The sequence below is a fragment of the Halichoeres trimaculatus genome, unplaced genomic scaffold, assembly GCF_033239565.1.
Source record: "Halichoeres trimaculatus isolate MK-OKI-2021-1 unplaced genomic scaffold, fHalTri1.1 fHalTri1_scaffold_12, whole genome shotgun sequence".
Classification (NCBI taxonomy): domain Eukaryota; kingdom Metazoa; phylum Chordata; class Actinopteri; order Labriformes; family Labridae; genus Halichoeres; species Halichoeres trimaculatus.
Genome location: NW_027437190.1, coordinates 35,720,453 through 35,745,661, shown reverse-complemented (window position 1 = coordinate 35,745,661; position 25,209 = coordinate 35,720,453). Strand labels below are relative to the sequence as shown.

Below are 25,209 nucleotides of genomic sequence, written 5' to 3'. Positions count from 1 at the left end.
TCAGACGACCTGAGTAAATAATATGCATTATTATTATAATTATTACTATTACTATCATTGTTATTTTATAATAATAATAATAATAATAATAATAATAATAATACTTTATTTATTATTGTTATTATAAATTAATTAATTGACTATTATTGGTGTGTACACACACACACACACACACACACACACACACACACACACACACACACACACATATATATATATATATATATATATATATAAATATATATATATATATATATATATATATATATATATATATATATATATATATATATTGAGAGAGAGAGAGAGAGAGAGAGAGAGAGAGAGCTTCATTCTAAAACCTAAATTAGCTACCCAAAGTCAAACCAACATTACAAGACATTCCAGAGGTAAAAAAGAAAAAGAAAAAAAAAGAAATGAAAAATATTATTTCTAGTGGGATTGAACATGTTTTCCAGTAAATAGAAATTGTGTTTCGTTATAAACCAAGCATCACAAAAGTTTAAAAATTGGGATTCTGCAGTGCGGTGTTTATAGTTTACTAAATGAACTCAGGTCAGCTGTTTTCACTCTCTGTGCAGTAGCACAAATCTGCCGACAGAGGTCGCGCTGCCACTTTCCCCCATGAATCAAAGCTTGTCTGTGTTTGACAAGATGACTCACTCCCCTGTGGGCTGAAATGATAAACAGATCCACCTTCTGCGTCGGAGAGTGGGCGTTCACACCTCAGCCTTGTTCTTATTTGACCTCACACACACACACACACACACACACACACACACACACACACACACACACACACACACACACACACACACACACACACACACACACACACACTGTTACTATGGAAACCAGCTGCACTGATCCAACACTCAAGTAAAATTTAGGATACGAATTTTGATGAGATACAAAAGATTTTATAACACTGCAGAACATACATTTATGGTTCCAAGAATTTCATAATGAAGCCATTTTTGCACGAAGTAGACTAAATTGAATCTTTAATTACCCCAATAACAAGAAATTTTGTTAAAGTGTCACTTCAAAATGTGGGAAAAAATATACTTAATTTAGCACTAACTTTTTAAAAAGACACCATCAAACAGTTTCTCAATGAATCAACATACCGGTGTGTGATATGTTTAAAATACTTTTACAACGTGGATTCAGGCATTTTGCATGACCTTAAACTGAATACCGCAGCCAAATGGGATTTATTGGGAAGCAGGGATGTTTTATGCTTTATAAGATATCTAAATTTGAATTTTACTGCTCCAGTTTTACACAAATTTGTCAAAACAACTTCGTGTTTTCACGCTTATCATGACATATCACGAAAGGCTGCTATAAATGTCTCAGTCCGCTAGATGTCGCTGTGTTTGCTGGTTAGAGGCTCATCTTTTAGAGGCTTTGACAGAGAGAAAGCCCTGAGGATTCAAACGACTTCATCCACCCATACCGAAATCAATTAGCAGCACAATTAGCCTTTGTACGCGGTGGATTAGTTGTAACATGGACACATTTCGGTGCTCCCCTGATGCGCACACTGGCTGACATTTTCAGCCTCTAGAAGCATCCGCGGAGTGAGAGCTCTTCACTTTCCCGCGCCTCTCTGCTGAAAATCATTCCACTACGTCAAGTCGTCCCGTTCGCTCGGTGAAGATGTCTGCGACGGGTACAGGCGGCTGTGGACCCGGACCTGGACCCACCTCGGGCTCCGGGTCCGGGGCTTCCAACCCCCGTAAGTTCAGCGAGAAGATAGCGCTGCATACCCAGCGACAAGCCGAGGAGACGGCCGCCTTTCAGGAGGTTATGATGGACATCACCTCGACCAGGGTGAGTGTGAGACGGAGGAGGAGGAGGAGAGCTGCCCGGAGGAAGAGAGGCCTTGCCTGGGCTTGTCAGGCTCAGAGATAACGATAACTGCTGCCTCTACATGGAGCTCTGCTTAGGATTAGTGCACTCTGAGTGAACAACAGCCGCACACGGTGGAGTCTGTGGGGTTTGTGTGATGTTTAACGACAGTTGAAGTTGTTGTTACTTCTTGGTTGTTCATTTCCGATACGTCGTTAGCATCATTAGCTCCGAATGCTAACTTGGCTTGTTTACTATGTTACGTTAACGTCGCTGTCACCGTGTTAGCTCATACGCCTCCCGCCGGACTCCGTTCAGAAATTCAGCACTTTGAAAAACCAACTGTTGAACATAAAACACGCAAAACGAACATAAATTGACACATTTTCGGATTAAATTATCCGTCTTGGACTTATATCGTTGAATTGGGCCACATATAGATAGTTATTTGTATCACACCCGCCCCTTTTTGCAACATTATCACGCATTTCTCATGTTAGCCATCAGGTGATCTCATACCTGATAAAGTAATTTGACTTTTTGTGAGTGCCAACTATGCCGATTTGTACTAGATGGCTTAATATATGTTTTCACTTAATTATTTGGTGATATTCATCTGATTTTTGTCTTTTTAGGGGTGCTAACTTTAAATCGCTATATTTCTTCAATGAGTTTGGTTTGGCGCTCTATTCATATACGCTTATTTCAAAGAAAACTCAATTTTCGTGACTTTTAAGTGCATGAATACGCTTTTAACATTATTTTAGAGGCGTAAATTTTCAGTTTTCAGCTGTGAACTATCATTACAGGGATGTGTTGGTGTGCAGCTGTCATCCTGCTGAATGCTGCAGGAGCTGTCAGTGAGGTTGCATCTCAAGAGGAAATCGTGTTATAGCATGGTTGATCCTGGCATTTTTTTTGCCACTTTTCGCCGTGTTTTGCTCTATTTCAGTGATTTTAATTATATATTATGAGTATTTTAATGATGGCCTCTAGTAAAGTGGAACTAAGTTAGAGTCTGATGTAAAAATCTTTGAACCTAAGTGGGAATTTAGTCATAGAAAATTTCTATATCAGTCAAACCCTCCATTGCAAAGCTTTTTTTTTTTGTTTTCAAGAAAATGCAAAACAGGTTTTCTTGTTGTATGTCATGAATACACATATTAAGGAAATCAAGACCAGCACTGAAATCATAAACCTGGACTATAACCTCTGTACATGGGGTGCATGCTTAAACCACTAGGCCAAGGGTCTGCACCTTTACTTTCTCATTCTGGAGACACAAAATCTGCTTCCACTTTCACACTAAAGAATATTAAGCATATTGAATAATCATCTAAATAGATTTTTTTTTTAATTTATGAAAGTGTATAACTGCAAAAAATACTTCATCTCATCAGTATCTGTTGTTTGCTAACGTCTTGCCCCGTATCAAGCATGTATGCATGTTGTCAGTTAAATGAATCCATCCACACAGAATTAAAATCAGTCTTTTCTTCCAGATGAGTCTTTTTGTAGATGTAGTTATCTTCCCAGGGCTGTAAAACTTGAGGTTAGCCACAGGTGCATGGAAAGTTGGTGGGCTGTTGATGTTGTAGGAGGTGAAGTAGAGCGGTGGCAGGCTTTATTGACTGATGGGATGAAGATTTAGTTCAACTAAATTTTAACACAGGATTTTATTTAGTGTCTGTGTCTTTAATCTTTATTTCAGTGATATTTTTTCAAAGCAACAGGGAGCCACTGCTATGGTCAAAGAGCCTCAGGTTGCAGACCCCTGCACTAGGCCATCGTGACCCTGATGTTTGTATTTTTTAAATGTTGTCACTTTTATAATTGTTGTTGTTATTACTTCTCAGATTAAGCCATAAAAAAATCATTGAAAATGGTCAAAAGCTCCTGTGAGGAACTTTTGGTCTGCTGTGAATTTGGCACCCCCTGTGGTCAAAATGGACAAAGCAGTTCCTCTTTTGTGAATGTTGCTGTTATCAAGCGCACATTTGGTGTTATCAGACATAAATATCTCAGTGTGCTGTCTTTCAGAAGTTAATTTAATCACTTGTTGTGGATATCGGCAGTAAAATTTAAATTGATCTGCTCCTGGGAAAGTTGTTTAGTCTTCAGCAATGGTTGTAAACATAAAAATAATTCACCAGTATAGATGCACAATGCAAATTTGATTGAGGCTGATCCTGACAATCAACGTAAGCTGTGTTTGAAGGCCAGCACTGATAATATTACATGTATTTCTGCACGTTTGGGTTATAAAATGTGTCACTTCTGCAAACCTTGTTTATTTATTTTTTAATGTGGTTTCACATCAGTCTGTGGAGCTTTCACAGATTTTGTGGTTTCTCTTGTTTTCATATCTCTCAGTGTCTGAGCTGATCGTAGCTGCTGTTGTAAATCTATAAACAGAATGGCTGTGTGTAAATACTGGATTTTTATGATGTGTACATTAATGTGATAAATTAATCTGTGTGGCCTTCAAGTTTGGAGATCTGACAGTCATTATAAGCAGTGAGTGAGGGACATTTATAGCTCAGTTACAGTCAGTCATATATACGTTATATAAGTTAAATAATCAGGACAGGGTTAGAGATGGGTACCTTTCACATATGAAACGATCCGGTACAGATGCCCGGTACCTGGCAATCAGTACCGGTACTCAACAATACCAGTTTTTGGTACTTTTTTGTGCTTTTTTTGAAGAAAAAACATCACTTTGTTTAATTATATATTTTTTTTGTTTTTCCATTTGTAATATTTTTTCTTTAATATATAACCTTGTGATGCTGTGTTCATGTCCAGCAGGAAAAAAATCACCTACTCTTCCACTCTCTCACAGTCACAACGGTGCGCTTAGGTACCTAAACATAGTACCTTTTGATTTTTTATGAATCGGTACCTGGTACTTTGACAGATTTTGGTCGGTACCTATAAAAGTACCTACTTCGGTACCCATCCCTAGACAGGATCCTTCTTTCTGTGGCGAGCTGTTTGACAGGGACAGCGTTGTTTGTTGGCTGATTTTGAGCAAGAAAAATAAAAAAGTCTGAAGGTTCAATTGGTAAATATGTAGTACTGTAAAACTGGTGCTGGCTTGGTCTCAATGAGACAAGACTCATAAACTTCAGAGACTTATAAGCTACGCTAACGTACTGGAACCAAAAAGTGAGGGTGCTGATCCTGATCAAAACTGTCCAATTAAAACCCATCACGGTATTTTTTAATTGATCCAGTGGTCGGTATTTTAGCTAATCATCTTATCCTATCATTCACACCAATGCGTCAGTATAACCTAGCGATTGGAGCTAGCCCAACCTTGTGAACTCCACCAAGTGGTCTGGTTTGGATCAGTCCAGTTTGGTACGGGTTGGAACAGTAAAGTCTGATCCTGTTTCCACAGACGACCGTGCCCCCTCATGGTAGGCGGCGTGTAAGCTGGATGCTGATAGCCGCATAAGCTATGTAATAGCATGACGTCATAGACAATCCACCAATCAGCAGACTGCAGTGTTTCTAGCTCCACCTTCTGGGGTAGGATCAGTACCATACTACTTTTTGGTTTCCTTCAACTGAAGGGGACCAAAAAGTGGTACGGTACAGGTCGGTAATTTGGGGATCTGTCCCAGTTTAGCCAAAAGAACGTCAACAAAATGCGTGTGAGAAGACAAACCAGAATATGGGTTGTGAAGCGTCTGTTTACAAATAGCACGGTCTCATCATAGTCATAGTCAGGGTTGTTTTGGTCCGACTCGGTCCTCTGAATCACCTGTTTCATTTTGAAGTGTACCGTGCCAAAGCAGAGGAGTGTACCGTGCCTGAGAACGGCACACTTGCAAAACAAACTGGACTTTGAGGTTGAAACATGCTTGGGCACAGTATGGATGGCCAGTTCAAGTATGTTAAATGGAATTAGCTTGAGACATGTTGTAGTTAGCATTTTTTGCTATTTATTATTGTTAAAACACTAAAGAAAATTGATATTTTTTACTTCTTGTGTATCTATTATTTCAGCAAACTATAATATCAGATCAGCAGATATTCAGCACATAAAGTGCTTATGTTTATACCACATTTTAATCCTGGACCACCAGTGAAAACATGGATGTTCTCTGTTAAAAATGTCACTTTTCTTACCAAGTAGCACGTTTCATAAAGCGCTAGACTGACGATGAAACTGCGCTGTAATCACAGTGAAAGATAAAGTGAGGCGTCCCTGGGAAACAGATCTTGAACCAACTGATGACGTCTGTATGAAAAATACCAGCAGGAAATTTCAAGTGTCAAACTTACTTATGGTATTATTCTGCATCTTTGTGCTCGTGTTTATGTGTCTTGTCTTGTGTCACACAGCTGTTTAATGTAACTCATTAATAAGTCAAATAATCTGAATTATGATCTACCCAGCCCACGCTACATCAGCCGCCTGTCTGCGTCTCTCCTTTGCTCGCTGTAGACATTTTCATAAGCTTCAGTCTGTTTTACTTCTGCACTTTTTGATCATCTGCTGAAGGTTTTACTACCTCAGTGAAACCAAAACAACAATACAGGAATAAATTCACCGGGACATGCAGCCCTCTTTCAGTCCTGGAAAGTGAAAGTGTGTGAGTCTGCACACATTTAGAGAGTGTGGGCGTCAAACAATTGTCATGTGATTAGTGAAGTGTGTGAGCGGCGTGTTTCAGCCATATGAGGGAGTCCTCTGCAGGTTTCATGTTTTCACAACAGGAGAATCTGTCTGTGTGTTTGGGCCTTCGCTGATGAACACCTTACATCCACACGGCTGACATGTTAGCAGTCACTTTGTGTGTGTGTGTTAGAAAACTTGTAGCATAGCGCTAGCTCAGGCTTCCCATGCAAACAGTTTCCTTCTTGTTACGCTGTGTCTCGTTTTATAAGTGTCGTACGTGTTCTCACATATCAGCTGTCCTCTGAACTCGAGCTGCAACCAACGATCATTTGACCTGAAAAATGACCCGAAAGTACGTTTTCAGCGCTCCTGTCTGGATCAGGACCAACATGCCCACAGGTAGCGGTTAGCAAAGCGTGTACCAGAAATGATCCAGAAGGGGATGGAGATGGACAGCGCCAGATCAGAGCAACAGTAACTTAAACCTACCTCACTTTTTTTATCTGATCTGTACCTTCTAGCCTTATGTTATTTCATGTTAGGGATGTCATTTCTGACATGGTTCACATTTCTTTTCCGCTCTCTGTGTTGGCAGAATTTTGCAAGATAAATATTAAGAATAAGAAAATAAAATCACAACCTTCACGAGAAAGTGGATAAAATCTCTGGCTTTGTTGACGCTCTCCCAGGGCCGTCTCTGTGAAGATGGTGTTATTTTTTGGAGCGTTATTAGGGATGGGTACAGAATTAGGTACTTTTGATTAACATGAAACCAAACAGGACCGTGTTTGGTACCTAAATGCATCCTTGTGACTGTGAGGGAGTGGAAGAGTAGGGGATTTTCCTACTGGACATGAACATAGCATTGTAAGGTTAAATATTTAGAAATAAAAATGTTAAATTGAAAAACGTTGAGATTTTATTATTAAACAAATTAATATTTATTACCACATAAGCAAATGCAAAAGTACCCAAAATTGGTGCAGTTAAGTAGGGGTGTAATGATCCATCGATATAGATTGATTCATTGATTGGTTAAGCAATGATCCAATCACATCAATGGAAAGTCGAAACATCGATCAACATCTTGGTCTTTAATGTACGCCTTTATTTTGAAATCCTGACCGGACACGCATGTCCGTCTCCGTCCAACCGCGAGTTGTTGTGAAGTTTCCTCTCAAGCCTCACGTCGTATCGTATCATTTCGTAGCGTATCTTATCGTATCGTATCGTATCGTATCGTATCGTATCGTATCGTATTGTATCATTTCATATCGTATCGTACCGCATCGTGACAGACTTTGTGATATCGGCAAATATTATATCGTCCAAAGAATCGATAGCGTATCGTATTGTCATGAAACTGGTGATTTACACCCCTACTAATAACTGGCATAACAATTTGTTTTGGTTTTCAACCAGTTTCGTCATTGTTGATTTTTTAGTTTCAGCCTGTGTCCGTAGTTTTCACTTTTAACGTGTTTCGCCAACTTGTTTTTGATAAATGTTTCCAAACTTTGGACGCCCTGGGTCGGCTTTTTTGAGCATCCTCTGTGCTCTCTACCTTAATTCATCTGAACTTCTTTTTCTCAGTTTCTGGGTGAAATGTAAACAGTAGAAGCGATGCTGCCCCCACCACTTCCTGTAGTGAACTGCATCACAGACGAGATATTACCAGTGACAAAAACAGCAATACGATGCATTTTTATCGTCCGTGTAATTGATCATGCTGACTTATTGTTGCAGCTCTGTTCTGTACCCTCTGGAGTTTGCTGATGCTCTCCCTGCCTTTTTCTATATGAGAAGGGAGATGTGCTCTTCCCGCCTCAAATTTAATGTTAAGACTCATGTTAGTGAAAAGGAAAAGGGAAAACTTCTGTGATGGATTCTTGATGTCCTGGCTGTACGTGAGCAGGTGTTGATACCTGCAGGGTGTGGGGACCACAGGTGGGTAAAGTTCGGATGGAAGTCGGATCAGAAAACCTCAGAGAATCTCCGTGAAGCTTTTTTGATGGAAGAAAAGTAATTAAGACTTCAAACTGTTTTTCTGTGCGTAGCTCTCGACAGCGGTGAAGCTTCTGAAGCAAGATCACAATCAGGTTGGTTAGGACGTTATCTCACTTCAAGATTTCAATCTAGAGGAGGAACACTTCAAACACGACTCTCTGCAGATCTCAACCTTTTCTCGGACGTCGTTAAACATTTTTAATGACTCTAACAGCGTGGACAGTCTGACTTGATTCAGCCTCTTCCTGTGATGAATCCTTGACTCTGCAGCGTCGCTGCTCTGATTGAAAACTGCAGGATGGGCTGGCAAACAACAACTACGAGGCGGTTTGCAGGATATGCAAAAGTGCTTTTACGTGGGATGCACGATGAAAAATGCAAAATGTGTTAAAAATTGTCCATGCAGTGAAAAAGGAGACTGAAATTCTTCCTTAAAAAGTGTTTGATGAGATTTTTAAAAGAGTGCAGCGTCACCTCTTTCCCTGCGTCTCCTTCTCTCTGATTTTGCTGTTTGGCAGATTAATACACACTCGATTAATCAGTGTGTTGTAAAGATAATAGATCAGTCAACGAACAATGACACTGATTGTTAGTCTGCAGATTCCAGCCGAGACAAACGCTCACCAACACCTCCTCCTGCTCTTACTGACAATACCTCCCTGCAGGGTTTTGTCCCCTTCTGGGAATTCCTTTAACTCCTGTCCACACACACACACACACACACACACACACACACACTGCAGCAGGAGTGTGTGGGTGGTCTAATCAGCTAATAGCATCAGGGTGTGTGTGTATATGTTGGTGGTGGCTCCGTTTCAAAGCTGCTCAGTATTGATATGCAGTTTGTCTCATAAATTTTCTGTAGATAGGGAGAGTAATAAATAACGTGCTGCTGCTGAAGCAGTCTGACAAGAGGCGCTTTAATATTTAACTGCGTTACCTTATGATACACGTTACCGTCCACACCGAGTCCCTGGATCTGAGGCTGCACGCTTCAAGCAGCTGCTAGCAGCTTCTGCAGTAATAAACCACTCATATGCAATGAAATTCAGACGTGTTGCAGCAAACGCAACAGAAATGAGACGGATATATCATGCAAAGGATTATTCCACATATTTAAATATTATTCATGCAAATTTTGGAGTCTGAACGACTCATGTCTGTATAAACCTTCAATGTGAGTTATTTGTCTAATTTTTATATAGAGATGTTCACATTTAAAATCAAAACATCAAACAAACTATTTTGACACAATCTTTTATTATCTTTCGTTTTCCATTTTTAAAACCAGGACATGACATTCCGTTATTCGGTTTTGGTTTTAAAACAGAAAAACAAAAAAAATAAGTCAGTTTTTTCGTTTTTTTGTTTTTCTGTTGAAACAGAATAACGAAAGAACAAACTATACAGGGATTAAGTCGTTAGCCGTTTTCTGATTTTGGATTCTAAAACGGATATGGAATGAACAAATGATACCCTGATAGTGTTCAAACTGCTGCGTCCGTGTTTATCATATTGAGCTTTACAGTCTATGGATGTCACTGAGTGAGTGATCCAGTTTGAGTCATTTCATGAAGACATGAGGCGACTGACGCGGCCAACAAGATGTATTTAGTGAGAAAACGGGAATAAGGTTAAGTTGGCTTGATAGGTTAGTTCCGGCAGTGCCATAAATTACATATATCAACGGAGGAAATGCCAGTAAAATCAAAAACTTCACCAACCATGGTCCCAAACTCACCTGTTGGCTGCTCATGCTGCCATGATTTTGCTCGGTCCAGCGCGAGTGATGCTGCCCTCTTTCCTGGGCTTCTCGCCATATCTATGATGTAGATCTATGGTCTAACAGCATCAACAGTGCCACCTGCTGTTGTGTCGTGCACATTGCAGAACATTGCTCAAGCCGTGTGCTGGCGTTCATGAATAAATCTAAGTCCTGCGGATGCGGATCAGAACAGCGGAAAGTTGCAGCCAAAAGTCACGTGACGGCGTGAAGATCGTGCCAAAAGTGACATGACATGGTAGAGTCATGTCAAAACTGTTTCTCCGCAGAATTGTTTTTCCTACTTGGAGAATTTTTTCTCCTACTCGCAGATTTTTTTTGAACTCGAGAAGAAAAACTTAAATCTTGAACAATATTTTTTTTTGCTCTTGAAAGATTTTATTTTTGGGCCTCAATATTTTCATTTAAGTGAAAATACATTTTTCTGTATTAGTGAAGCAAGATGTATTTGTTGGAGAGACATTTTTTTTCATTAATAAAACTAAATACATTAGTTGTGAATTATGTTTTGCTTTTGCAAATCGCACTGAGTTTGTTTTTTGGGGGCCGATGACGATGCTTTCCAAATTTGGGCAGCCGATGCCGATGTGCATAGCCGATTTTTCCAATTTGATATTCAGGCCGATTGTTAAATAAATATATATTTATCACATTTTTGTGAAACGCAGCAATTTCTGAGCAACTAAAAGAAATCTATTACAACAAGTCGTGTCCAGTCCTCTGAACATTTATTCAGCTTTCAAAACAATGAAATATTTTGTCTGAGTAAACACTCAATGTAAGAAGCAGTAGTAAACATTCACACTCTTCTTCAAATGTCAAAAAAGAAATTTAAACTTATTAATATAATTTGAACAAAAGTATGTAATGTACCCAAGTGGTTCCACAAGTTTGAGGTGCTCATCTTTTTTGTGCCTGATCAAAAATTGCGTCATTTTATACAACGGATCAAAAATCGGCTTTTTAAAAGAAAATATGGCCGATGGCGGATAGAGACAAATGTCCAAATATCGGCCCGATATATCGGCCGGTCGATATATCAGTCTACCTCTATTTGTGAGGTTTTGGCAGTAATCTAACTCCATACTGTAAACCTCCCTCTGTCTAATTCAACAAGATAGCATTGCTAACACACACCAGAGGAAATTTAAGTCCTCATTTCCAGACTTAATCTACAAGGAGGAGCTGGTCCACTGCTGCTCCTAACATTGATAAACATTAATAAAGTCAAAATATATTACAAAATAAGTGGTTCAGTATTTTCTATTTGTGGAGAGAGGCGTTAAAAAAATCCTCTCCTTTGAAGAAGGGCTATTTAATTTTTTACCTTTTAAAAATTAACCTCATTTTAGCTGCTGTCTCTTTAAGGCTAAAGGCCAAAGGTATTTTTTATCAGCAGGTTGTATTTCACGTTTTATGGATGAAAATGTCGAAAAGATAAAAATTCAGCCTCAGCTCTGATGGATGGATTTGGTCAGAAATTTGGCCGTGACTAATTTATAGATTTATGGCTCTGTGAATAAAAGCATGACTGTGTTTCTGCTAAAAAAGGAAAAAGGGTTAAAAGTTGAAGTGAAACGCTGATCCGACATATCCAGAAAAGTCTACAACAGCCCCGTAGAAATCCGACTGACCTTAATAAAATCCTCACACACTGTTCTGTGTGTCTGGACGCGCGCCCTGACGTTCAGTGAAATATTTTAAATGAAGTCAGAAGTCTGGAAAATAAGTTTTTAAAGTTTGGCAACAGCGGAGGCAGCCTGACGGCAAAGTTTTACTAGTTTCAGTCGCAAATCAAATGAGAGCCGACGTCTGAAATGCTTCACTTCTGCTTCACACGCAACAACTTCAAAACCTTTTCTCCCAAAAAGACCCGGCTTCATGCGGTCATCCCTGGATTTCATGATGTGAAGATTCAGTCTGAGCTGAAAAGTCGTTTTTCTGACCCTCACAGGGAGAGATTTTAACAGTTTTTCAGCCTTTTTTCCTAACTCACAGCAGAAAAATGAGGATGAAAATCTGTGGAATTTGCCTTTACACGCCCGTTAGACACAGCGAGTGGATTTTATCCGGTTCCTTTGCTCCAGCTCAGCGCTCCGACACCCTGGATCAAAGAGCACGGCGCTGCGACCGGCATCACCTCGCCATAAAGAGCGTTTTCAGGCTGCGTGACTTTAAAACAGTTCACCAACTCCAGTTAAAGCTATTTCCAGGAGTGTCATGTGCCGCTGGGCAGAACAGCGTCTGCTTCAGGGGAGAACGGAAACTTCTAGATTCCTCATCAGTGAACGGGAATCAGTGGAATCAGTTCATTGTATGCTCATGTTTGAATACTACAGTACGGTCAAACATGTGATGGGCGGGAACCCTGCAGGTCCTCCACGCCATGATCGAAAACTCAAAGAGCAGAAGAGGTTACGTGTCTCTCCATTAGATAATCCAAGGGGAACACGATCAACAACAAAAGAGAGTAAAACGAAACGGGAGAAAGAAAGTTAACCTCGGTCACGGTACATTTTTCCTTTTATACTCAGAGTCTAAGCATGGCCAGACCATAGACTGTAAAAAAAAATGGACGTCATCTTGCTCGGCTCTAAGTGAGGTCTCCACTAAAACTGCTCCCCCTGGTGGCTGGCTGCAGTATAGGTTAAAAAATCCATCTCCCCAGTCATTCCAGATGGGCTGTGGTCAAACTTTAAAACATTAATCCACCTGGTAGGAATGTTTCTTACGTCTGATTGTTGTGGTGATTTGAAGATATCATTTGGCTGTCTTGTATCCAAGTCCTCTTTTTTCTGAAAAGTTTTGTTTTCATTAGTTATTAGAGGTTAAAAACGAGGCTTTACATCAAAATATGTCGGGAGGTAGAGTCAGGAAGTGATTAGACTCTCAAAAGAAAAAAATAATTATTGTTTTTGTCACCCAGCTCCACTCAGATTCTCCCAGAATCCCTCACAGTCTGTGACGGGGGAAGTTTGGCTTCAAAACTGTACAATGGTAAATGGTGGAGCCACGCTGTCCCCTCACTACACAGACTATGGTCCAGCCACGGGAGGTAGATGTCAGGGGTCCTCAAGCGATCACCATATATATTTAGAAAAACATCTTTGTTTTAAATGTTTTTTCATGTCTTTTAATGTAATTTTAATGTCCTGGAATTCAAATTCTTTATTTTGGGACCTTAAGCAGAGAGATTAAAATGCGATTAATTAGATTAATTAATTACTAATCCTGCAATTAATTAGACTAATTTTTTTAATTGCCTGACAGCACTAGTTTATACAGCTTTTACATTGTCTATAGAATGAAGTAGAACAAAATACTCACCCAGAAGGTTTTCCTGATCCAAGCAGTGCTTCGGGAGATATTTAGATCCAAAACCGTGCAGCGGACGTCCGTATAATGGGATCCATCAGGGCATAGACAGCGCCGCTCCTAAAACTGCATTAATCGTCCAAAAACTCGTGTTTTTCACCAATATTCCATCATGGTCCACTCCAAGTTAGTCCTCTGCTGCAGCCTGTGTCACTCCAGACAGCGCTGTGTGGCTGTAATGACCTCTGAACTGACAAAGACCTTGTTTACGCTTGCCCATCAAAGAAAGGAGTCAGTGCTGCAGAAATAAATTTACTTTTTTCCTCAACAGAATGAAATTTTGGGGTCTTAGATTATGTTTGTTATGGTCTTAAAAATGTCTTAAAAAGCATTAAATTTGACTTTTTAAATGGTGCAAGAACCCTGATTCAGACCTACTGTGAGGAAGTGGAAGAGAAGCTGATTTTCCATGCTGGACTTGAACACAGCAGTGAAAGTTTATACACTGAGGAGTGAAAAACTCTGAGACTATATTATTCAACAAATAATTAATTACAGCATAAACACACACTGAAGTTCCCAAAATTGGTATCGACATGAACCAATACTGATTGCCAGGTACCGGGCATCTGTACCGTACCATTTCAGATGTGACGGTACACATCAGGAAAAACGTGGTGCCTGGCACAGCTTGTTTTGTGCACAGTGATAAATTCTCCATTGATTCGTGGATCATATACGACCCAAACAGTTTGTCCTGATGTTTCCAGTGTTGCAGGACTTCAGAGACCGTTGAGGATCCCTGAGAGGGAATAATCCGTCAGCCAGTGTTTGTCACGGAGTAAGTGTTGTGTTGCTGCATTACAGGTGCTGCAGGGTGTGCAAACAGTAGTTAAAGTCTGTTTAGGAGTGAACTGAGCGCTTTGTTTGCTGTCAGTTTCCTCTGAGTCATTTTCAGGTAAGAAACAGAAACTGTGTCTGCAGGGACGGAGCTCTTTAATAAACGACTTTATCACATCTGAAGTCTGAGCCAGCGCTTTCTGACTGCTGCTCACTCAAAGCCAAAAACCCTTTCTGCGCGTCGTCTAAACCTCATCACTTATCCACCGCCTCACCCCGGGAATCATTCCCCGCTCTGTGCAATGATTAGACGAGCTGCTCCCCTGCAGACGCGTCCTCAGAGCAGAGAAACGAGAGTCCACAGATTAATGAACGCATGCCGTCGCTTTCAGCTCTCAGGGTTTCTGCACAAGAGCAGGACGATCCAAGGACACGAGCAGATAAAGAACAAGGACAGAGGAGGAGATAAATCAGTTCATCACACTCTCCAGCTTTCTGGGACAGCGTCTGTGTGTGTGTGTGTGTGTGTGTGTGTGTTCCCTGACTGTATATTTACATGATGTAATTATATTTATAGCTCTGCAGACCTCATCATGTTCTCTCCGGCCTATATAGCGCTCCTCAGTTTCAGTAAACCACCAACAGAGAGGCTCGCTGTGTGTAGCTACAGGCAGCCAAAGGTCAGAGGTCAGCTGTGAGGTTTGTTTTGTTGTTGCTGGCTGAGGCCTTTACCTCTCAGATCACAGTTTGGTCCAGAAACGAAGCAAAAAGAATCTGCAGTCAGATTTCAGGTTTAATTTTTTCACTCTGCAGCAGTGAGAAATGTGTTTTTTAACATCTGGCAGTGAGTGAATCACATTTATCACCCACAGCATCAGGCAGACAGTGAGTAACACTGAAAGTAGGTTTTTGTGGGTGATGTTCTGGTGTCTGACGAGAAGAGGGCGGCAGAAATGTGAAGTCATGCCAGTTCTGCTTTGTGGTGTCCAGTTCAAGTTGAGTTGAAATGTAGAGTCTGCTCTCCGGGGTCTGGGTTGTTCGTAGGGGAAGAGCTCTGGTTTTGGCGTCTCCAGGACAAAGAGTCTGTGTGGAGAGCAAAAGCAGGCAGAGCACAATCTGTAATGAAAACATGCAATGATCTGTAGCCTGTGTGTCTGAATCTACATCTTTACAGAAGGCTTAAATTTAAAGTCCGTTTCCACCAAGTGGTCCAGTTTGGTCCGGGTTGGATCAGTAAAGCCTGATCCTGTTTATGTTTCCACAGCCAACCGTGCCCTTCTTGGGCTAGAGCCATGCTAATAAATCCAACGAAGAAGAAAGCACATCCCAGTAAGCAACAATCGAAGACATCTCAGCACAGGGTCATATGTTCTTTATCACCACTGTCACACAGGAAGTGACCATTCTTTCCACCAATCAGCAGGCTGCAGTGTTTCTAGCTCCACCCTCTCGGGGTTGGATCAGTTTAGTCTGACACCCCAACAGAAGGGAACCAGAAAGTGGGACGGTACAGGTCGGTGATTCAGGGACCTGTCCTGGTTTTGGTTAGGGGTGCACCAATATCGAAATTTTGGCTGATACCGATATCCGATATTAATATTGTTGTTATGGCAGATAACTGATATTGGTAAAAAATATTGGTAAAAAAAAAAAAAAAAAGAATAAATCGAAGATGATCTGTTTAGGTAGTTTGGAGAGTAAGAGCGGCACGATCGTGAGAAAAGACGGCCATGGAGAGGATCAAAGGATGGAGCGCCTCAGATGAACACGATCAAAAAAATAAGTTTTATCTGTTTTTTGATCAAAAACAGGAAGAGAGACAAAAAGAAGAGAGTCCACTCTTCTTGCTGAGGTTTGGTGTTTAGACACTCAGAGATAACAAGATTATTTGGGTCTTGAAAGATTGTTAAAGATGCTCTGAAAATGCAGGCAGCTAATGAGTAAATATCAACAGATACCGATATTGACACCGATATATTGTACATCCCTAGCTTTAGACAAAGGGAATGCTACAAAATGTGTGCTGCGAGCTCTTAGTCACTGTTTCACTCACTCACTGTTTTCTAAATGTTAAATTCAGCCTGAGGTCTCCTGCATCACGTGTTGTCCATGATATAAAAACAATCTTGGAAGGATCAAGCCGCTAATATAATCTACAAGTGCAGCAGGTTTCAATCTGTGGGTTGAGGCCCATAAATGGGTCTCAGAGCTGTTTTCAGTGGATGGTGTATAAATCAGGTAAAAATGTGGCAAATATGTCTCAGTGTATGGAGGCCCTAAGAAGGCAAACGTCCTCAAGAGTGTATCAAGTCGCAGCCACACCAAATGCGAACTCGCAAATTTAATCGCGCGAAACGCCTGTCACGCGCTGTGTGAACGCCCGAGTCTGGACGCTGGACTACTTTGACAAGCTGAGGGGCGAACGCGCGTAAGCGTGGCTTTGCATATGCGGCCAAAAACAGCTGATTTGGTCAGGCCACAGGATTTAGTTTGACACATCAAAATTAATATAAATAATAATAAATACAGTAAAATGAAAACGTAAGCTGTAAACTGGTTGTAAGGCTGTGACCATATAGCCACGCTATCCAGCTCTTATAATACATCCATGGTTGTGACATGATCACGGCTCGTACCTGCTGAGCGTGGCTTAAGTCTGGACAGAAAGTAAGTCTACTATTACACATGTAAAGGTCCCTTTAAGAGATTAAGAGTTTAAAAGCATTAAAGGTAAAAAACGAGTGATTTTACGGTTGTATGTGAGAAGATCACAGAGGGTTGATGATGGAGCTGAAGTCAGGCTTTTATTGGATGAGTTGCTTCATTCAGGTGCGTTGTTTACTCACTGACATCTGAACTATGGTGATACACCGTTCAATTTTCAGACAGTATGACCCAAAATGATTACTTTAAATAAGGTTAAGGGTCGGGCTGCGGGTCGTGTTTCAACGGGTCCGATTGGGTTGCGGTACTAATCGGGGTCATGCGCGGGCTTGCGGTTTGGGTGCGGGTTTGTACGTCCCCAGGTCGGGGCGGAGGATCTTGATAATTGGACCTGGCTGGGGGGCTGAAGGACTAAATCTCCAACTCCACTTCTTCTCCTGAGGTCCGACCTGTTTGTAAAGGAGGCCAGCGTGAGGTCTCACTAAAACTTACTGAAGAAAATTTTAGGTCCAAGTGAAGGCCCAATTCACAGCTGAATTTAAGCCAATTATTTGTCCTAAAATTTTGGTGTGTGTGGTGTGAATTTGTCTGCCTCGAATTACTGAAATTCTCTCTGTGTGATGCTTGAAAACAGTTGTCTTATGCCCCGTTTACGCAACGTTTCATCTGAAAACGCTAAAATGTAGTGAAAATATTCTTCCCTTATGTGGAAATCCTAAAGGACTGAAAACTCTGTAGTGAGCATGCCAGGCCTGTAGGTGGTGCTATAACTGTCTTGTCCAGAAGCAGCTTTTGGTAGATCTCCTCTGAAGTAGAGTTGATCATCTGGTGTGTTGGTGAATGCTGAGAGCAGAAGTGGAGCAACAGATGCTCATTTAGTTAAAGACAGTCACAGATTCAGCAGATTGAGCAGAACAAGATCAACACGGGAGATCACCACCATCCTAACAACGGGACTGATGGACTGATGGATGCGCTCGCACAAAGTCAAGTGTGACGCACTGTTTACATGGCAACGGTGTCTGCAGCGTTTCTGAACAATCCCACTCGGGAGGCTGTTTTCAAAAGTTTCAAAATGCAACAAAACTTTTGTGTTTCACCCTAAAACCCTTGGCCTTGGTTTTCTCGTTAAATGTTTTGTCGTCTCTTTCCAACAGCTCCAGGCTCAGAAGCTCCGCCTCGCCAGGAGCCAGGGTCCGTATTATGGCGGCTCTCTACCCAACGTAAACCAGATCGGCAGGACCCCTCAGGACTTCCAGGTAACTGATTCCCACCACGCCATCACTTCCTCCTGAAATCCCTCCTCTTTTAGCGGCACGCTTGGAAGAGGAGGAGCAGGGATGGGAATAGAAACGAAATGCTTTCAGAGGACAGGAGCAGCTGTGGGGAAGGTGTAGAAGTTTCTGTCGAAGTTTCTGTCGAAGTTTTGAGGACACAATCTGCTGCGTCACCACGATCTGCAGCTCCTCACGTCTGAGTCATCAGAGTTTCCCGTCAGCGCCGCAGCAGAGCCAAACTCATTCAGTAATGGAGGTGTTTCATCAATGTCATCGCCTCCTCCCCCTTCCTCTGGTCTGCTGATATCACAGCTGAATCTACACCTCCTCCTCCTCCTCCTCCTCCTCCTCCTCCTCCTCCTCCTCCTCCTCCTCCTCCTCTCCCAGAGCTCAGACCAGAGTGGAGGTAACCTGCAGGATTTGATCGTCTTGTCGTCTGAGCTGGGAGTTCAGGAGGTTGTTGGTTTTCCTGGAGATGGTTTGTGACGTTAGAGGAGAGGAAAAGCTCCAGATGCTGGAGTCGTCTGGTCAGCCGTCGCTTTGACCCGTCAGTCGTTTGTGTTATTGTTCTGACTAATGAGAGCTCAGCAGATAGAGCTTATCGTGGAGATAGCAGGCGTGAATCTACGACCTCGCAGAGCGTGATTTTCTGTTAGGAAAGCACTTTATCCTCCGTCTGAGGATCCCTCTGTGCTCTTACTGCTCCTCTCCACATTCAGCTTTGTCCAGCCGCCCTGCAGCGGCGAGGAGCTGAACTGGAGCTGCATTCAGGGCCCAGGCGTAAATCACAGGAGCGTGTTTCTGCCCCCTGCAGGAAGTCGCTCTCTGTGAGGCTGCTCTTGTTTTCATCTCTGAAAATGTGTTAATGTGTTTCATAAACTGAGGAAATCTCTCTGTCTTTGTCTCAGGGCTCCTTCCCCTCCACCCTGGAGTCAAACCGGTCCACTCGGCATCACGGTCTGGTGGAGCGAGTCCAGAGGGACCGACGTTTCATCTCGCCAGTCAGACCGTACCGCAACCGACAAGTATCCTTCATCTGAGAGCGAGGGCTTTGGGTTCTGTGTGTTTTATCTTTTTAAAGAGGTTGGGGTTAAAAAACAAAACAAGTCTAAAGATCTGTCATGTGGAAAACTGCGCTCGTCAGACTGAGCCGGGCTGTGACTCTTCAAACAGAGATTGTTTTATCTTAATGAAGTTCTCTCGTGTCATCTTGTCAGTTTTTCTTTATATTATCTTTTTTTAAGGTCACAGAGCTTTAACTTTTAAAAGTTTCTCTGCTGCTCTGAGAAGATTACACAACGAGGGCTACGAAACTCAACGAGCTAAACTGAAGCAGTGTTGTGTGTTTGTTTCCTTTTTAGGCGAGTTTATTCGTCGAGCACAGTCTGTACACATGGCAGATCAAAGTGTCTTACAGCTAAAATAAAATCACAAGAAGACAAAATAAAATCATTCAATAAAACATCTAAAAATCATTAATGAGATTAACTTAAAAGTGAGGATCCCAGATCATATACTTTCAGTTGTCGTATGCTAAGCTAAAAAAAACTGTTTCAGTCTGGATTTGAACTTTGTCATCCTCTCATCCAGATTTTAGGGGCATTAAACTGAAACTCAGCCTCACCCTGTTTGGTCCTGACCCTGGACACCAGCAGGAGACCCCTTCCTGAGGGTCTCAGACTCCTGGTTCATGGCTCTAACATGTCAGAGATGTAGTTTGGGGTTAAACCGTGAAGAGACTTGTTCTAAGCAGAGCTGTTAAACAGTCTCAGAGCAGAGACCTGAGCTCTGGACTAATGTGGTCGTGTTTCCTGGTTCTGGTCCAGACTGAGAGAGTCCGGTGTTCAGGTCGTTACAGGAGTCTAACCTGCTGAAGACGAACATGGATCAGTCTAAGTCAGGTTTATGCTGCGCTCCATTTGTACTCAGAGCTGGGAAGTCGGGAGTGGGAGTGACGTAAACTCAGAGTTCAGCGTTCGAGTTGGAAACTCGGAAAAACTTGTCTTAACAGGAGTATTTCTGTATATAAGCATCAAATAATACCATTTAAACAGCTGATTTATTGCAACCAAAATTCCCCCGTCACAGACGCAGCCATTGTAGCAGTTTGCAGCCAGAGTCTGTGCAGTAGAGACTGTGAGGGATTCTGGGAGAATCTGAGTGGAGCTGGGTGACAAAAAGTAATTATTATTATTTTTCTCACCAGAGTCTAATCACTTCCTGACTCTACCTCCTGACATATTTTACAATCCCTGAAAAAAATACACAAGAACGTCAGCTGTCAATCATCGTTAAACGTTACATAAAGCCTCGTTTTTAACCTCGTATAACTAATGAAAACAAAACTTTTCAGAAAAAAAGAGGACTTGGATACAAGACAGCCAAATGATATCTTCAAATCACCACAACAATCAGACGTGAGAAACATTTCTACCAGGTGGATTAATTTTTTAAAGTTTGACCACAGCCCATCTGGAATGACTGGGGAGATGGATTTTTAAACCTATACTGCAGCCAGCCACCAGGGGGAGCAGTTTTTGTGGAGACCTCACTTCGAGCTGAGCAAGATGAAGTCCATTTTTTTTTACAGTCTATGGTTGCGACAAACAAAAGTCAAAATTTCTAAAATAAAATAAGAAGATAACAGGAGCTTAATTACTGTTTACCCCCAAACTCAGAATTTCCTGCTGGGAACTCTGATGTTTTTAGACGGTAAAAAGCTGCTGCAGTTATTGATTTAACGTCAGGCTCTGAGTCCAGTATGACTCCTAGATTTCCAACCTGGTTATTTATATTCAGAGAGCTTTTGTCTCTGTGGGCCACTGACGGTGGTTTCAGTTTGGTCTGAGTTCAGCGTCATCTTCACACTCATCTGTTCGATGTAGTGACAGAGTGAATCTACAGGCCCATGTTCTCCCGCCGTCTGTGACGCGTAGATCTGAGGGACACATTATAGCTGAGTGTAAGCTGTCCTTATGGGAGCATGTACAAATTAAACGATAGGGGACCCAGGATTGACCCCTGGGGAACCCCACAGATCAGAGTCAATTTCAACAAAGAACGTCTTGTCCTTGAGAAAGGGCTTGAACCAGTAGTATTACAGCCTTTTTTAGCACGATCTTCGCACCTAAAGTGCAGATTTTTAAGCTGCTGTGAATTGATAAGTTGTAGAAATCCTTGATTCTGTTCGTAAACTGCTCCAAATGCTCCGATCCAAGAAAATAGCACGAGATCCTCACGAGATCTTTGAGAGACTGAAATTATGAGATCATCACGTGAGGATCTACTAACTTGTTTATGACACTTTGGAGAGGCAGACTTTTCCATAGCTCCGCCCCTCACAGACCCCAAGAGGACTGGCCAACCAGAGGGAAGGACTGTGGAACAGGGCCCCTTAAAGAGACAGTAGTTAAAACAAAAAGAGCTACTACAGGGGGACCTTAAAGAGACAGAGCAAAGACTTATTGAAGACATGTTAGCCTTCATTTATGAAGAAGCCTAACTTTTTAAAAACAGCCCTTTAATTGTCACGTCTTGAACTAGTGAAGGAGAAAACGGCCAGCTCGCTTCAAAAATCTTCTTTTTGGGGAAAGTCAAGAATTTTCAGAAGTTGTTTAAATGGCACATGTTTTATCTTGTTGGCAGCTTGCTAGCTCTTTATGCTAATTCAGTTTACATTAAGGCCACAGTTTTCTCAGATCACCCAATTTTCCATGTTCAGATTTTTGCTGCTGCTCTGCCTGCCTTTGCTGTTCACTTCTGCACATGAAGGAGAAAGTAGGTGTGCTCTCCCCGCCCCAGGCTTTGAGGTGGGCTTTTTCCACGTTCACATGTCCAGCTTTAAACGTCAAAATGTTTTGATGACTGACTTCTTGTCGTCATGCCGCCTTGCTTCGTTCGTCGGCTTCAGATCGAGCGAACAGAGAACGGGGAATTCCAAACACATGTTATTGCACGCATGAAAAACAGCGAGAATCAGCACATTAAGGGAATGAAAGTATACCCGTTAAGCAGTTTAAATCGTAGGAGACTTGTGTACCTAACACCTCGTCTGCTTAGCAGGAAGTGTGAAACGCTGTGAGTGTGAAGCTGCAGCTCGGAGCTGAAAACTGTTTCTGAAAGAGACAAAAAAGCTGTTGATGAAAGTTTGGAAATATTCTCTTTCATAACTCTTTTTTTATCCAGTGACCAAGCGGACAGATCGTATCTGTGTGGATGTTTTTATTTTATAAGGTTCTTCTGAAAAACAGAAGCAGAGCGATTTGAGCACAGTGAAAGCAGCTTTTCTTAAACAGAAAGTGAAAGATAAATGGCTTAACGTTGAGTTTATTCCCTTAACCAGTCGTCTCCTCAGGTGGACAGCTCGCCATATAACTCCGCCTACCTGTCCCCGCCTCCTGACCCCAGTTGGAGAAGGTACTGTCTGTCCACCCTCCTCCTCCTCTTCTCTGTCTGTTTCTGAAAACTACCGACTGTCTACAGCGACACCTCCTTATCTCCTCAGCAGCTTGTTGAGCCTCCTTTTCCTCCACCGCTCTGAAACCTTTCTGACGCCTCGGTGACACCTCAGACGATCCAGAAAATCAAAACAAAGCAAAAGCAAACATGTCCCAGAAAACAGGAAGTGTAAAAAGTCTGAAGAAATCTTTTGCTGAACGACTTTCGTTGAAATATGAGGCTGATGTTGAACAGTCTGTGCTCTGAGTCCAGGGTTTGAGCTCCTGTGATGAGGTTACAGGCCAGTTATAAAACAGATAAAATGCAGATCTACAGATTCATTTAGCAGACGCTATGGTCCAAAGAGATGTACAACACAAGCAAGAATTTAGACAGAAGGAAAACCTAGTTAGTGAGACAACAGTGGGGTCACTCATCCAGGTCTAACTCCTCCTGGTCCTCTACGCTCTGCTTGTGAAAGACGCCTGGTGGCTCCAAATCTCTAGCCAGACTCTTCTCCTCTGTTGATTCCAAATGGTGGATGAATTACCTAACTCTATATGATCCACAGAGTCCCTTTCTACTTTAAGAGATGTCTGAAGACTCATCTGTTCAGGGAAAAACTAACAAGCTAACAGGACCTGGAGGGGCCGCCAGGAGCTGAAGGGTTCTGCTTTGGATTTAATCGAACAGAACATAAAAAACTTTATTTATCCCTGAGGAGAAATTCAGGAGTCCCAGCAGCAATCAAGAAAACCAAAGTCAGAAAGTGTGTAGAAAGTGTAAAAAGCTCCATAAGAAAATAGATGCTGACACCTTGTCCATCATTGTCCAGTCAGCCAGCCTCCACCTCCACAGGGTCCAGGACTGAGCTTCTTCAGCAGTCTGTTCAGTCTCTGTCTCCTGGATCCTGTCTGCTCACAGCAGGTGAAGCTCTTCACATGTGGCCTTGGTGTCTGCTGTTAGCTCTGTTAGCCATGTCTGTGAATAGCATGATGCTACTCTGCCCTCTGGTATTCCCTCTGTTGCTGGGTTAGCACAGCTAGCTCGTCCATCTTATTGGAGATAGATCTTACGTTCCCAATAACGATGGATGGAAGGACAGGTCCATGTCGTCACTTCTTAGCTCACACCTGAGAACCAGCACGTCATCCTCACCTCCTTCTCCTCACCTTGTGGGAAACATCTGGCCTAGCACCAGTTAGCATTGACATGCTACAGGCAGCTAACAGCTGATTTCACATGTAAACAATGCAGCCATGGTTACATGTAGGATCTCCAGACAAACACAGGAGAAAAAGTAGTAAAAATATCACTGAAGACACAAAAAGTTTGGTGTCCGCGACCAACAGATGAGCCACTCCGAATGCAAAAATGACGAAAAAGAGACGAAAAAATTACAAGAAAGGGACAAAGATGGCAGAGCTCTCTGCCCTATATTTTGTCACTTTTTCCAGGTATCTCAGTGTTTTCTGCTTTAGATCGATAAAGTGTTTTCAAGGTCATGTTGTTATGACGCAAAATGAGCTGTATCAAGTCTCTTTTAATATTGCTTATAAGAAATATCATTATAATATTGTCCTAACAGGAAGCATAAAAAGTTCCTGGAAGAAATCCTGATTTTTCACTAATGAATAAAGCAGGTAGAGCACAAACATTTCCATTCATGTTTGGTGTGAGTACAACCTGTGCTGAAGACAGCGGTCTAAGTTTCTATCACATGGCTGTGTCTGAAGACTCAAAGCGTCTTTAGAGCTGGGTTTATTCTGTGAAGATAATGATGTTGGGAGTTTGTTTTTCCATGTTTTTAAGCCTGAGTGCAGATTGTTAAGGAAACAGTTGAAACAGCAGCGAGCATCAGTAAGTTTAACGCCCTGGGTCGTCTTAGAGCAGCAGCAGATCTACGTCCGTGCATTGAGCATCCTTATATCTTTGTTTAAGCCTGTACTTTAACAGTGGCATCGAATCCTTAGGCAAAGTCGTCACTGCTACCATAAAGCTGCTTTTCCAAATAACTCTGAGGATCACATGAGGTGTCACCGAGGCTCCTCCGAGGTTTTCATAGCTCCCGCTGCGAGCGCCGCTTCGGCTCATTTGCCTCTCCAGCCTCAGCACTAACACGTAGACGACTAACACGGAGCAGAGTTGATTTAAGCCGGCGCCGCTCCAAACCTGACTGGGTTTTGAAGAGCTCTCAGTTCTTTTTTTGCTCTTTCTTCTTCTGGGAATCTGCCTCCTTTTATTTTTCTTTGTTGGCCTCTTCTTCTGTTTTCTGCAACCAGTTCCAGCCGCTTGATTTTCGCCTGCCTGCCTGTCTGCGTTCTTTCTGGTTTTCTTCTAACAAGACAACAATTACCCTTCAGAGAGGGACTGGCCTCGGTCCACAGACACAGAAG

At 42.0% G+C, this 25,209-nt stretch overlaps 1 protein-coding gene across 4 annotated transcripts in view; it reads left to right on the top strand.

The window, feature by feature from the left end:
- The first annotated feature begins 1,423 nt into the window (after window positions 1–1,423).
- LOC141800665 (CREB-regulated transcription coactivator 2) overlaps window positions 1,424–25,209 on the top strand; it is a 48,420-nt gene continuing 24,634 nt past the window's right edge. For all 4 annotated transcript variants that reach the window (XM_074683357.1, XM_074683356.1, XM_074683355.1 and 1 more), the window contains exons 1-4: window positions 1,424–1,839; window positions 18,257–18,358; window positions 19,285–19,401; window positions 22,731–22,792. In XM_074683357.1, coding sequence (XP_074539458.1) covers window positions 1,666–1,839; window positions 18,257–18,358; window positions 19,285–19,401; window positions 22,731–22,792 — 455 coding nt within the window. In that variant the 5' untranslated portion in view covers window positions 1,424–1,665. The remainder of the gene's footprint in view (window positions 1,840–18,256; window positions 18,359–19,284; window positions 19,402–22,730; window positions 22,793–25,209) is intronic.